The sequence below is a fragment of the Xenopus tropicalis genome, chromosome 4 (genome assembly GCF_000004195.4).
Source record: "Xenopus tropicalis strain Nigerian chromosome 4, UCB_Xtro_10.0, whole genome shotgun sequence".
NCBI classification, from domain to species: Eukaryota; Metazoa; Chordata; class Amphibia; order Anura; family Pipidae; genus Xenopus; species Xenopus tropicalis.
This window is the reverse complement of record NC_030680.2, coordinates 96371023-96385795: the sequence shown is the minus strand read 5'-3', so window position 1 is coordinate 96385795 and position 14773 is coordinate 96371023. Positions and strand designations below refer to the sequence as shown.

Genomic DNA, 14773 nt, shown 5'->3' with positions numbered 1-14773 from the left:
CTGGTTGCTAAGGTAAATTGAACCCTAGCAACCAAATACCTACTTAAATTCCAATGTAGAAAGCTGCTAAACAAAAAAATCGAATTATTTTTTTAAACATAAAAGATAAATACTGAAGGCCAATTGCAAATTGTCTCAAAATATCATTGTCTACATGAATAATAGGTTATGAGAAGGTCTGGCCTTTACTGGCCAATGACAAAGGTCATGTCTATCTGCATCTCCATACATATTTCTTTTGTTTTCTGTGGTCAAACTGTACATAATCAAAAATCAAAATCCACCTCATCAACATTTTGGTTGTTTAATGTAACGTAATGAGAAGTTTCTTTGGGGCCTATAGAGGAATGAATTATACAATAGATTCTGTGTACTGTGAAAAAGAAAACCATTAAGAAATAACTCAGTAAAGGACACCTCAAATATGCCCTTATACTTAAGTAGATTATACCACACACAGCCACCAGAAAAAAAGCAGTTTGTTTTACTTAAAATTACCTTAATTGCTCCAAAACAAAGAAACCCACCAGCCCATATACCTGCTAGTTGGCCTACAGGGCATTAGTGGGGATTACATGCTGAATACTTATCCAGACTAGCTTTGCTTGCAGACAAGTATCCTTTTACACCAAACAAGCCCCGAACCATTCTCGCTACAAAATGCTCATCTCTCCCAACCAGACACACCCTATAAGGTAGTTACCAGGAACTACAAAGAACAACACCTGGTTCCCGATAAGGCAGCATACTAAGTAATTGCACTAAACACACACACTAGTTGGATAACAAGAGAAGAACTATAGGGGCTGATTTGAGTATGTGTTTTCTGAGAAAGATGGGTAGGAAGGGGATCTGAAGTTATCTGCAGCAAACACTTGTAAGACAGTATGGGAAAAAAGAAGCATGTAAAAGATAATATTCAATTCATATCAATATAATACATACATTTTAAGTACAAATAAAAATATAAATTCTGGTATTTACGTCACAACTTACCTTTGCAATCTGCAGCAAAACTATGCAGTGTTTGATGGATTCTACCATACTCTAGAAAAAGATACATACATTGTGTTACACATATAGCTCTACTACTGTAGATAATGTAAATAAAAAGCAAAAATTTATTTTTAGGGTTTATCATCCATTTATTCAATTTTAGGGAATAGGTTTTATGGATGGAAGATGTAAGCCATAGATAAAGCAACAACTGATTACTATTGTTTTCCATGAAGGACAATATCATTGCATGACAGATTCCAGTCCCACATGGTATGCCACAAATAAAGAAATATATAAAGATTCTTGTGGGTCACATTAGCAAGGGGTATTTTCAAAGTTAGTTCCTTTGAATCCAAATCAGCTACAAGTTAGTATCAAATATCAGGAATAATTGGGGTTTTCCTTACACAGGATCATTCCCTAATTTGTATTGCCATAGCTTTTTATTTTCATACTAATTAATGTATGGTTTAAGTTTTAATAACGGTGTGTGTTCAGCCAACTCAGTTCATTATGCATGATTTTGTACATGCGTTAAATTAGAACTAAAAAAAGTAGGGTAGAAAAGCTGTGTTATATGTTTCAGGGTTCTGCAACCACAACCCTTTAGCAAAAAATATCTGTCCCTCTAGAGATCCTCTCTGAAGCTCCCCCATTAGTGTTGACCTCTACCCGATTCTAACCTGCCCACTCCCAATTAATTCAATTACATTACATGAGAGTTTAGAAACCATTGCATCAAACTTTAAAATCATCCCTAAAGCATCAGCTTTTGTAAAAGGTGAACCTCATTTTCTGCTTAATGATTTTGAACAACCCCTAAGCTTAGCTACTTAACACCTGCCCAGAGCACACTGAACATGTGCAGTGTCACTGACACACCTAACAGAACACAAATGGGGAGCTCTAGTGACAACTTTGATAGTCTGAGTCATGACTGTTATAGAGATGCTGAACCTGGGCTGGTACACAACATTCATGATCTAAAATATGACATTGCTACAGATATTACAAACTTGAGAGCTGCTGAACAAAAAGCTGAATATATTAATGAAAACACAAGTAAAAAATAACAACCTATTGGAAATTGTCTCAGAATATCACAGTTTGCACCATGCTAAAAGTTATTTCAAAAGTTAAAAAAAAAACTCTGTTAAGCCTTTCACAAGGCTGAGAAAACTTGGGAATGTAAAAAAACGGCTTGCCTAATGTCACATTTCAAATTTAAACATAAAAATGGATTCCAGAGAAGTATTAAGGAACACTATTAACTGATGAGTTTTAAAAAATAAACATGTAATTTTGCCTAAAATGTTACAGTTCAAGAAAAATTACAGTACTGAATGTGAACAAGTGGAAAATGCTTAAAATTTGCTTTGTAGTTAATGGAGGGATTTGTGGTAAACTGGCTAACGTTTAAAGGGAAAATACATCCTCTTTATAAATAGGATATATTCCCTTTTATCATTGTCTTATGGTCCTGGAAATCATACTGGCATTGGCTATTATGTACAGTGAGCCTTATTTGTGTGTATATTTCTGTTCATTTGTGTGCAAGCATCTAATTTAAAAGTCTAAAAAAAAAAAAAAAAGGGACAAACACATTACCATAAAACATATCTGCAACATGACTATACCCTTGATTTACTTTACTATAGCTGCAATGATCCAATTGTTGAGAGCAGGGAAAATTAAACATGTAAAACATATGGCTACATAACTGTTTTCCGAATCTTGAAAGACCAATGAATTTATTGTTCCCAACCATTTTTTTTGCTAAAATTTGTTAAAACCCTTTCCAAGAAGTTTTCTATGAACTTTATTAGTTTCATACAGCATGTCACATCTTAGGCTAGGTTATTACAAGTGAGTCTAGTTTATATATGTGAGTGATTAAGCACCCGACAATACCTGCTCCTTTACATTTGATAGAATTGCCACATGTAAAACATATTATGACATATGACAAGTTTTTCTTGCGGTGATTCCAATGAATTTGAAGGGGCAGGTATCGCAGTAAAAGAGATTCCCCACCAGCAATGGAAAGCCCCATGTGTCAGTACCGTTGGGAGGTTAGATTGTCAGGTTTTTTATACAAGTTACTATTTGCTTCATTTCATTTGGCAGTATGGTGTATGTCTAGTTTTTTCAGGATTTCTTATCTTTTTTTTCTCCAGGGACTTAAATTTAGAATAGTAATGAATTTTATGGCCTATAAATTAGTTTCAAATCAATTATACAGATGATTTTAATTACTATTTTACATTTTTGTGCTATAGTTTAGGTTAAAAATACACAAAAAGCTTCTGTTAGGAAATGAGATCATAATAGAAACTTACACAAGTAGTATCCTTGAGATCTTCAATTTTCTGCAGGGGAAAAATAACACTATTAGTGTGTAATAAATATATGTGTGTAATAAATATATACTTCCTACAGAGGCCGTCTCTGGCGTTTTTGTGTTCTTGGTTTTTCATTAGCCTAGTGATTAAAGCACCATATTACATACCCTGTGGAATACATGTAAAACTGACCTTCAACTAAAAGCAGTTAAATGCCCAATAGGAAAAAAAATTCTTCTTTGTGCTTAGGCAACTTAGTAGCTTTAATTGTGTGTGAAACACCTCTCATAGCCATTCATTGTTTAAAACAGACATATGCAATATACATAAAGCAGTATGGTTATATACATTGATTCCCAACCAGTGGCTCGTGGGCAACACGTCGCTCACCACCCCTTTTAATGTTGCTCCCAGTGACCTCAAGGTAGGTGCCCATTTTTAAATCTCTGGCTAAGAGTCCAGTTTTGAAAACACAGAGACACAGTTTTACTCCAAGCAAAGACTTGGGGGCTACCAAATAGCCAATTACAGCCTTTATTTTACATCCGTGTGTGGCTCACTAGCACTTTTTACATCTGGGTGTGGCTCTCAAGTAAAAATGATTGGGTGTCCCTGGTTTTATATATATATGAAAGCTGAAAAAAAAATTAATTAGAGTTGGGCAACGCAATGCTGTCGCTGTTTTACCCTCCCTACTATCATGCCCCTTTGTAGACACCCCCTCAAAAATACCACTCCCAATTAACAAAAACACACCCCTTTTTACATAGTAAGAACAACACACTATGGCCTGCATGCTTTCATAACAGATGCAGTGTTGGCCCCATATATTTCATGAAAGACACAGTTGCGGGCCCGAAGCATTTTTATGACAGACAGTTGTGGTCAACAAGCTGCACGCTTGCACTTCTTTCCCCTCCTCTCCAGGCAGCTTTGCTTTATACAGCTTGGGGAGTAACACTTCATGTGTGAGGGACTAACAGCACTAAAATAGGACTTTGCTAAGGTCCTATACGGGACCACAGTCTGGGCGTTAAAAATCAGGATTGTCCCTTAAAAAGCAGAACTGTTGGTAGATATGCATATAATACACACACACACACATTATATTATATTATATATATATATATATATATATATATATTGAAAACTACAGTCTCTTAGAAAAGCAATGGGAGTCAAACTGTATGTGAGTACTGCTTATTGCATAACAGTGATTTGAATTCTAACGCACTGATTAGCTCAATAGTTCTGTGTTAGTTTTGCCCTTCGCACAGATAAAAATGGTTACACAACAGACACAACCCAACAACAGCTACTAGAAATGTCACATGTACAAGCGCTATGAATTGTTACAATGCCCGATTATCACCTAGCCGGGTGTATAATAAAGTACTGTACATACTGGAAAAAGTATAAATAACAGAGTTCACAAATAAATGTTTTTGTACTAGAAAAAAGGTAGAAAACCATGCCCAACACATTGAAAATTGATATGCAATATTAGCCCAATTACGTGCAGAGTCTCTGGCTATGTGCGCATGCTGACAAATTAAAAAACAACTGAAAGGCTTTATGGAAACCCACACTGAGCTTTTATATGATCTTTAGGAATCAACTACACCTGTAGCTGTGTGTGTCTTATCTCATAAAATAATCGTGAGGTGAAATGATCAAGAGCCAAAGCAAATTACATATTATAATACTCTGAACTTCTGTCCTAGTTAAAATAAACAATCGCCTAACAAGTACTAGTTCTAGCAACAGTGATTGACATTTTATCCCTGTAAAGACAAATTTCTCAAGTATAATGGAGGTTACTTGCCTTTCTCTGTTCATCATCTTTGCAGCTTTGGATTTTGTCATCAAACAGCTGAAGTAAATAAAAAAACACCATTATAAACTGTAGCTACAATCTTGAATATTATAATGCAGACATTTGTGATTGTATTAGTATACTCATGCACATACCCCTATCAAAGCTATATTTACACATGAAACATTAATGAATTGTACAATAAAAAATAGATATATTTAGTGGAGATGTTTTTTTTTGTGCTGGAGCACAAAGAGATAGGTTTTTAAGGTTCTGCTAGTTTGCTTTCCAACAATGAACACAAAATGTGTAGGTATCTTTATCGCGTCCTTTCTAAGGTTTCTAGGTCATTTTTCAAGCCTTCTGCCCAAACACACCTATGTAGTGTCACATTACAAAAATAACATGTTACTAGCGGTCAGACTCAAAGTCCAGCAATCACAGAGAACACAGGTATGTGTTTATTTACTTGATAATCCAGTTGTAATATAATGCAGACTTAATAAAACTATGTTTAAAGGGATCAAAGTGTAACTATTTCATGACTTTCACATGGTGCATAAAGTACTTCAGATGAAGCGTGTGTTGTCGCCAAACCTTGCACCAACTATTTTATATATTATTTGTTATTTATATAGCCTCAACACATTTACACAGAGCTTTACAGAGATTAGACATCATTCACATCAGTTTCTGCCCCAGTTGAGCTTACTGTCTAACATACAAACTCCTTACAGTCAGAACCCAAGCTGAAATTGAATTCAGGACCCCAGTTTTGCAATGCAGAAGTACTAACCACTAACCCACCATTTTTTTGTAGTTTTGTCATTGGCACTGGATATCAAAGCCCATATTTAACTTGCCCTGTTGTTTAGATGAGATCCCAGGACAAAAAAAAATATTAAAAGTTTTTCATCTTCTGACAACATGAAACCAATAAGTACAGAACAAACCAATATTAGTAATCCAATATCCAAAGGCATTCAAGGCAAGGTTATTGGCTTGCCTTGAATGTCTGCCTCTTTCTGGTAACTGAAAATACTATTTGGATGGCAGGGTCATTGACTTCTGCAACCAAACAAAAACACTGTGTATTTTTAATTTTCTTAATTTTTCTGTTGTGGTTTTTACTGGTTCTATGTCTCAGGCTAGAAATTTAGACCGCTGTAAGTGTAAATAACTTCTTGCAACCAGACAGCAAAGCCAGTATATAGGATGTCAGAAAAGGGCCTGATGAGAAAGATAAACAATAAAAGAGAATAACAAAAAATGTTTGTTGTAGACTGCAGAGAACTAGAATAGGAATGATATAATAATAAAAAGCATACAAAAAGAAAAACAGATAAAAAGTTGCAGAGACCTGCAACAATTTGTCAAAGCACCCTGCCCTGCAGGTAGTAATTTACGCCCCTCATGTGTTAAACTGAAAAGGTAGAGAAGGAATTTACATTTACACGTCCACTTTGTAGACGTACAAACAATACCTTTGATTGCACAGAACCAGAAAGAATAGGACAGCTGTTACCAGACTGGGGGTGTAAAGATTGCACTCAGATACAATGTGTAGGGTGCAGATGAATGACCCTTATTTTGTTTGAATGAGTATAAATCACAAGTTAAAAAATACAGCACACAAAATAATAACATTACAGTTCTTTATTAACACTAGGGGTTAAAGCAAAATCAGTTTGTACAAACAAACTGGAAACCTACCTTTATCTGATCAATGAGAATTTGTAGGTATGCATCAGACTCTGCAAGCTTCTTATCGAAGTCCTGAACACTTGGAACAAACCCGGAATCCAAACCCTGCTGAATAAAAATCACAATAATATATTTACCTGGAAATCATTGTATCATGTAGAAAGTACAATGCCACTATTGGCTAACAATAGGAATACATTGCAAGCTTTCGGGGCTCTAAGGCCCCTTCGTCAGACAAAATTGAAGGGGCCTTAGAGCTCCAAAAGCTTGCAATGTATTGCAAGCCAATATAGGTATCATTTCTACAATACTCTTGTATTTGTGTTTTGTTTTTTAAAATTATTCTATGTTACTGCAAATAATTGTGCACAATAGTGCACGGCTTAAGTGAGGTAAGGTGGATTGTGGGTAGAAATCAACGTACCACCATTCCCCCCCATTTTTTTTTGCTGTTCCCTTTATTTTACTTTCCTTATATAAGTATTTCCTTTTTTTAAAATTATTTTTGACACTGGCTAACACGGTACTACAGTTTTTGTTCTGTCAGTAACATAGAACAAAGTGTTATTCCTCTTTCAGTTTGTTACACTGCCTCTACAGTGCAGTATGCAGAAATGCTTACTGGAAGTGCAGCATACAATAGAATGTGGGAATCCCATGGCCTAAAGCTACCTCACATGTCAATCTGGAGGGCTAAGGGACACAACACAGAAGGAACTGTAACTATCTAATATACACCTTTCCCATTATAATACATATGGTATATGTTCTTCTGAAGACAGACGTGGCTGTAAGGGCTCTGGCACACGGGGGAGATTAGTCGCCCGCGACAAAACTCCCTGTTCGCGGGCGACTAATCTCCCCGAGTTGCCATGACCCGCCATCCCGCCGGCGAACATGTAAGTCGCCGGCGGGATGGCCGTGCGACTAATCTCCCCCGTGTGCCAGAGCCCTAAACAACCTCCACTCAAGTCTGCTTTTATGCAGCAGAGGATGAGACATGGCAACACTTATTTTCTGCAATGGAGGGGGAAGAGGAGATCAAAGTTTTCCATCATCATATTTTTCTAATAACAATGCCCATTCACAAAACGGCAAATTTATAAATGACTATATTCAATACACAGCCCTGAACCAAGTTGCTAATAAATACGTAAATTGCATTAATCCCCATTCTAAAAAAGGCAAAGCTCACTAAATCCTACTAGGTTATTACTGATTATGCACTAAGCAGCAACATTATGATTCACGTATTTCATTACAAGGTTGTTACAAATACATGGACTGACCACTAAAATAAACAATGCAACTCCCTAATAGGACAATTAAGTAATCAGGCAGTATGGTTTTCAGTCATGATCAGTGACTCTAATTAGATATGTATAAGAAAATCTAATTGTTTTGATCCACATACAGTCCTTTAGATGGCTGTAAATACAGCTGTTACAGTTCTGGTAGGGTAGGGAGTTTAAAGGGGATGTAAAATCAAAATCATAACTCAGTGTGTTTATATATATAGCCCTAAGATAGTTAAGTACTATAACAGATGTTCTAAAAAATAAGAGGGCAAAGCTGTTAAAGGAGAAAAGGAGAAGTAACATTAAAAAAATTTTAAGTAAAAAAATCTATTCTACCCTGCCCCAATAATTGCCCTATCCTGCACACCATTTATTATTCTGAATGCTTTATTAGAAAATACCTGCTAAAACTTGGCTTCCGGTCATTTGAAATAGGGCGATACGGCGATGCAGGGAAGAATCCACTATGCGACGATCGATTGATTGATCCTAGCCTGACTCCTTCCTATACAGAAGGAAGGCTATCAATCAATTGATTGTCGCATAGTGGATTCTTTCCTGCATCGCCGTATCGCCCTATTTCAAAAATGTTAGTGTTACTTTTCCTTTAAAACAGGGTTTAAACACAGCTATTTGGAGCTCTGTATTCCTCAGTGTCTGCAGCCCAATGAGGAGTGGGTGTGTTTCACTCTCTGCTCATGTTTCACTTCCTTATCTGTGCCTCACTTGCTCTTATCAGCAACTGCCTAGTGACAATCTAGTAAACAAACTTATGTGCTTTTCTTCAAGTCTGTATAGGATAGTGCCTGCTTTTGTTTTTTTTTTTTTCTGGTACAGAATAGCCCCCTGCTTTTTTTTCACATCAGGATGGCCACTGGCCGTGTAGGTCTCCAGGAGCTGTGATCAGAGCTCATTTCAGGGGAATAGCATAAGATGCAAAATACAAAGGCTTTTAAATAAAAAACGGTAGATAATATTTAATGGGTTAATATTGCAAATTTAGATTATTTGGTCTAAATAAAACACACAAGGCTTATGATTTTTGACTTTACATATCCTTTGATATTGGGTAATACTGCAGGTTTGAGTTCTAAATACACCAATCAAATCTCTGTAGGTCTGTAGAATACATTGGCACATTTTAAAAGTGTTAATACTAAAAATAACAATAATAATAACAAACCAGCAGGACTGATCACGACATAAATTACTAGCTGATTTAATTAAGGGCATATAATATTTAAAATTTTACTATATATTGGGAATTCCTTTATTTTTGATCTTTCAAAGATTAAAGCAACCAGATCGGTTTACATAACAAATACAATGTGTTGCCAAATAGTGCAACATATCAGTAGCTCAGAGATTAATAAACATTCTGCTGAGCAGCAGTTTAATCCCTTGTGTAACGGTTCTATCTTTGTGTGGCTCCAGGCTTCATTCTGTCTAAATAATGTCGGGAAAAAAAAGCTGTTAGCACAGAAACAAGCTTTCAGAGCAGGCAGAGAACTAGGTATGATTGCAACTGAGGGCAGGGCACATTATTTAAACAGAGGTGCAGCCTTGCTTGGCTGCAACAGTAATTGTATGAAATTAAAATAAACGAAGACTGAATGCATGGTTATCAAAGCTCACAATATTCAAGCAGAGTGAGTATTTAGCTTACAATTTAAACTTTGTGTCTAAAGCACAAGGAGGAGATTAATTGTCTTACAAAATAAATTAACCACTTTTCCTACTGCCCTTACCAAAATACAAGAGAAGCTAATAGCACTGTGTGCTTCTGCAAATACAGCTCATAGCCATAGCGGCTTCTGTAAAGTTATTCTATTAGTGTGTTTGAGATGCAGGCTGAAGTGGAACCAGGTGACCATGAAAAAATGCCGGGGAAATCCAACCAGCAAAACTACCTGGGGAGAAACCGCACTCCACAAACTGAATTAAGTCAGAAGATTGAGTATAAAGAGCTAAACAAGATACAAGTGTCTTTCAATTTAAGGATGTTACTATTATTATTATTACTATTAAATAAATGAAAGAGATACTGACACCAGAAATGAAACCTTTTACATCTATCATAACATTGTCTTTGCATGCTATTTATAATTTTGTCTTAAAAGTATTTTCCTGATGCTTTTACATTCCCTATCTCATCCCCCATGTTCCTCTATGAGGAGGCGGCCATATTGGTGCTGCAGAAGCAGTCCTGTCAGTGAAAAATGATCAACATGATCTATAGGTAACTTTTTATGTACATTAATATTTTGAAGAGTAGTTTTTTAGTGTCAGTATCACTTTAAGGTATCCTTGGGAATAAAAAAAGATATTGTATGCACCAGAAGAATTTTTAATTAAAGAGTATGTTGCATCCAAAGAAGCAAAAGAAATATTGTACCTAAACTCGCTTTTAAAAAGTAAGTTGTGTAGGTTTTACAGTACTGCTATTATTTTAATGGTTTAAAAGAGCTTTCCACAAAGACATATGCTTGCTTTGTATTTATTGCTTAGCATGCTCTAGGCATTCCTCCACTAAGGGATTTGATGGATTAAAATCTTTAAAACCAACAATTTTTGCATCAGTCTACATCCTGTTGCAGACATCTATACCCTCACGTCCATTGCAATTTCCTCCTTACACATTTCCTCAACATAATGAGCAACCTGCGCCACTAGGCATTCTTTGTGAGATCTAATGGAACCACTGCAATGACCTATTTTTGGAAACACACATTTTAGTTATATACTATGTGAAGCACACAAAGTTTAGTCAAGCAAATAACATCTAACATCCTCCTATACGTTATATCTACACATGAAATTCAAATAATAAAAAATAAGTAGTAAATAAAAAAAAAATAAAAAACAAAGTTGTTCACAAATATATTAAAGAAATGCATATAAATGTAATATATGCTTTTTTATGTGTTTAGCATGCATTCAAATGCACACTGGTATGTAGAACCTCTAAATGTGTCCATACACAGGTCAACCAGGCAAAGTACAAGGGACCACACATGGTATGGCAGGCTTTCTGTTGTTGTGATTATTAGTGCAAAATGCAACAGCCCCTCTTCACTCCAATATGCCAAAGTACCTTGCATTTTCTGACATGGCTCACTGGCAGATGGCAGTTTTAAACCTGCCTGCTGATCCTCAAATGGACTGATATCTGTAGTACAGGGATAACGATCAGGAACAGTAGGCAGGGACCACTTGAAAGGGCCCAATACCCCCTTAACCCAGCACTACTCCCTCTCCCCTTTTCTAGTATGGTGGAGTCCAACAGAACCAAGGCCCACCAGGTTTTCTATACAGACACTAGTGGGCCAGTCTAAACCTGAGTAAAAACATGTCTGCCAAGACCTAGCCCAGCAGAGTTTTTTTTCTAAATGCTTTTTTCTTTTTTTTCTTCATTTTTTGCAGTATTTCACAACCATATGACAGAGAATATTAGTTAACATACAAAATAATTAGTGTGGTGTACCAGTTTAAGGTTTAAAAAAAATACTAAAGCACCAGGAATTCAACCCAAAAACACTGTGTCAAGTTCAAGCTTTTAGGACAGTAATTTTATGTGCAGTGGCCATAAGGAGGTAAAGAAATGAAACAAGGTTTTTAAAGAGGGTAAAGAGCCAACTTCAGCACTTTCATTTGCTTTATGGCTTCAGCCACTTTTTGGCAGTTCACTGAGAGGTCACTTCCTATTAGTTTGCTGGCTTTGGCTATTTAAAGATGTGTGTTACAAGGAATGGATGCCTTGAGAAAGGTCCCGATGGGGACCGAAACGTTACATTGGCTGTTCATGCTACTTTAAATACATGTTCTCACTTTTAACAAGAAATCCCGGTGTTGCTGGTCTTTTTTTACACTATTGGAACTCCTTACCGAGCACCCGAGGTATGTTATGTAGCGGTGTGCCATCCTTTGTGTATAGCTCGGAGTGTTTTGCTTTCAATAAGGATTAATTATATCTTAGTTGGGATCAAGTACAAGGTACTGTTTTACTATTACAAAGAAAAGGAAATCATTGGATCAATTAGAATTATTTGCTTATAATGGAGCCTATGGGAGATGTCCTATCCGTAATTCAGAACTTTCTGGATAACGGGTTTCCGGATAACGGATCCCATACATATATATATACTCAAAGGAATCATATCATTAAAACAAAATCTCTATATTAGGAGAGTAACAGAATCTTCCTAATTGCTCACTTCCTATTTCCTAATCTTATGATTGCAATGTAATATTACAGACAGGTTACTCATGCAAACTTACGTCTTATTCTTAAGGTTACATGCAGTCAAAAAGCAATGAAGTACAAGCTTCTTCTAAGTTTCTTAACAAAGAAGTCAGATGTAATATGTGCATTGGAACCTGCCTTTAACTATATCATATTCAGGCTATCAATGGTTATTTATTTTTTTTTCTTTGCTTTACAAGACATTAGTACAAAAGGAAAGGAGTCACATATTCCTGTTTTGGTGTCTATAGGAATGTTAGCTCCACCTTAGAGCAGTGTACATATGTTTAAAGCAGAATTTTAGAGAAATCCATAAATGAATGTAACCAAAATATACCAGTAGCCTTTAAAAAGGCTGTTAAGACAACAAGCTACTTAACTACAATCATGAAAGCCAGAATTATGAGAGTTAAAGCATACCATATTAAAGGAAAAGATAGTACTAAAAGGGAAAGAATTTAATCATACTACTAAAGGTATTGGTTCTCTTACTTTCATACAATAATACCGAAAAATGTCACCGTAAACCATAAAAGATTATGCAAACTGTTAAGATTATTTCCCCAAAGGCAATCATTACTTTACACAAAATGTTGTAAAACAAAATCTCAAGCAAGCCTCCAGGATATGTAAAGAATTAATACTAATTGAGGAAACAGATGATTTTATTAAGCTCCTCTGGTAAGAAATAAATGCAGATTGCTTGTATATTACATGGTCACATTTGAAATAAACATTTTTGAAGAAGTCCCTTAAAATACCAATGCATGCAATGGCAAACGAAACATTTTACTTTAATCCCTTAGGTGCTCAGGGTTTTCTTACAAGTCAATGCAACAATGGCAGTTCCATTTATCATAACAGTTAACAGGTTAAAATTCATTTTGCGCATCCTCATATGAACATTCTAGCCTTCCAGACATTTCATTCAGTCCAAGTAATTAAACTAACACTGGTGGTTCATTGCCAGAGAGGTCAACTGCTCTGCCCTTCGCACTCTTTAAATCATTTTTGAAAGCAAAACGATACAATCTCGGCACTGACATACCACAACATGAAATGCTGCCTGCTGTTACTTACACTGCCCCAGCCTTCCACTGCCATCCTGCTTACAGCGCTATGCCTTTGCACAGCATGAAGCCTCCAGGAACGACATGTTTTGATTTTTTTCCCAGGGAGGTAAATTGTTTTTACTTACAAGCTGAAAACATCCAGCTACTTCCTCTGCTTTTTTCCACTAGCAAGCAGCAGCTGACCTCCTCCTGCTAACTCATTGGCTAAAGACAGCTTACATTCACAATGAAAGAGAGCAGTGCTGGTTGGTGGTTTGCATACCATGTGATCCTACGCACTGTGTAGCATTACACTGAGGGAAATGCCAGATCTGATTCACGTAATGCTCCACTTTGTATCTATCCAAAGCATTAACTCATTTGCTGCCAGTGGCACTGTGAAATGAACTAAGGGAAGCAAATGAGCTAGTTTATACCCTTTTCACATGTATGTTCTTACAGAGAAAAGCTTATGCAAAATGTAGTTGCAAGGCTGTGCTGAAACCTGGGCAGCTCTGTTCTTACACACACACATCTGTATGATATATTGAGTCAGGGGAAGATTAGGGCTCAAAAAAAATATTTATTATAGGAAGTGGAATCAAATATAAGTTGAGCACAGTTGAAAGTACTCACAATGGGCCAACACAATCACAGGGTAAAGTTTTTCTTAGTCATATTACTTATCCTATTGAGACATGTTCATTAAATAAGCATCACAAGAGGGCTGTAAAGCTAGCACTTACTCACACACTGCAAGTATGTAATCCCTAATAAAGTAGCAACACATCCCCTCTGTCACCAAGCTTACATTTTCTCTTTCTTAATTTGCAGACAAGGGAGTAGTAATTCAGGGATAAGCTCCGTCTCTGGATCAAACTCAGGTACATGAATTTTACAAACATTTTGGCAGGTTTTAGGTTGCAAGACATATATATATATATATATATATATATATATATTTTTTTTTTTTTTTTTTTTTTTTTTTTTTTAAATAAAGAAAAACATTTTAAAACATCAAACATGAAAAAGCTCCACATGTACATAATGTATCAACAGATATGATACATGTTTTGACATAAGCAACTACATCAGTGCAGTTTGGTTTTTCAAATTTTAGCCAAAATGCCTTCAATACAGGGCAGTCTATGGGGGTTTTGTTTATGGGGAGTAAGTTCTCCTTTAGGGCCGTGGCAGACAGGGAGATTAGTCGCCACGCAACAAATCTCACTTGTCACAGGCGACTAATCTCCCCGATATGTCAATGCACCAGCTAGAATGTAAATCGCCGGAGGGATGGCATATGCGGCACCGAAACT

General features: G+C 36.2%; 1 protein-coding gene across 16 annotated transcripts in view; it reads right to left on the bottom strand.

Moving 5' to 3' along the window:
• osbpl9 (oxysterol binding protein like 9) overlaps positions 1–14773 on the bottom strand; it is a 71206-nt gene that overhangs the window by 34033 nt on the left and 22400 nt on the right. For 7 of the 16 annotated variants that reach the window (XM_031900188.1, XM_031900184.1, XM_012961297.3 and 4 more), the window contains 4 exons: positions 6871–6969; positions 5167–5214; positions 3339–3368; positions 997–1047 (listed from right to left, as the gene is read on the bottom strand). In XM_031900188.1, the coding sequence (XP_031756048.1) occupies positions 997–1047; positions 3339–3368; positions 5167–5214; positions 6871–6969 (228 nt within the window). Of the gene's footprint in view, positions 1–996; positions 1048–3338; positions 3369–5166; positions 5215–6870; positions 6970–13482; positions 13723–14773 lie in introns of those variants that run through there. The other 9 variants (XM_031900185.1, XM_031900187.1, XM_012961299.3 and 6 more) reach the window with 5 other exon arrangements.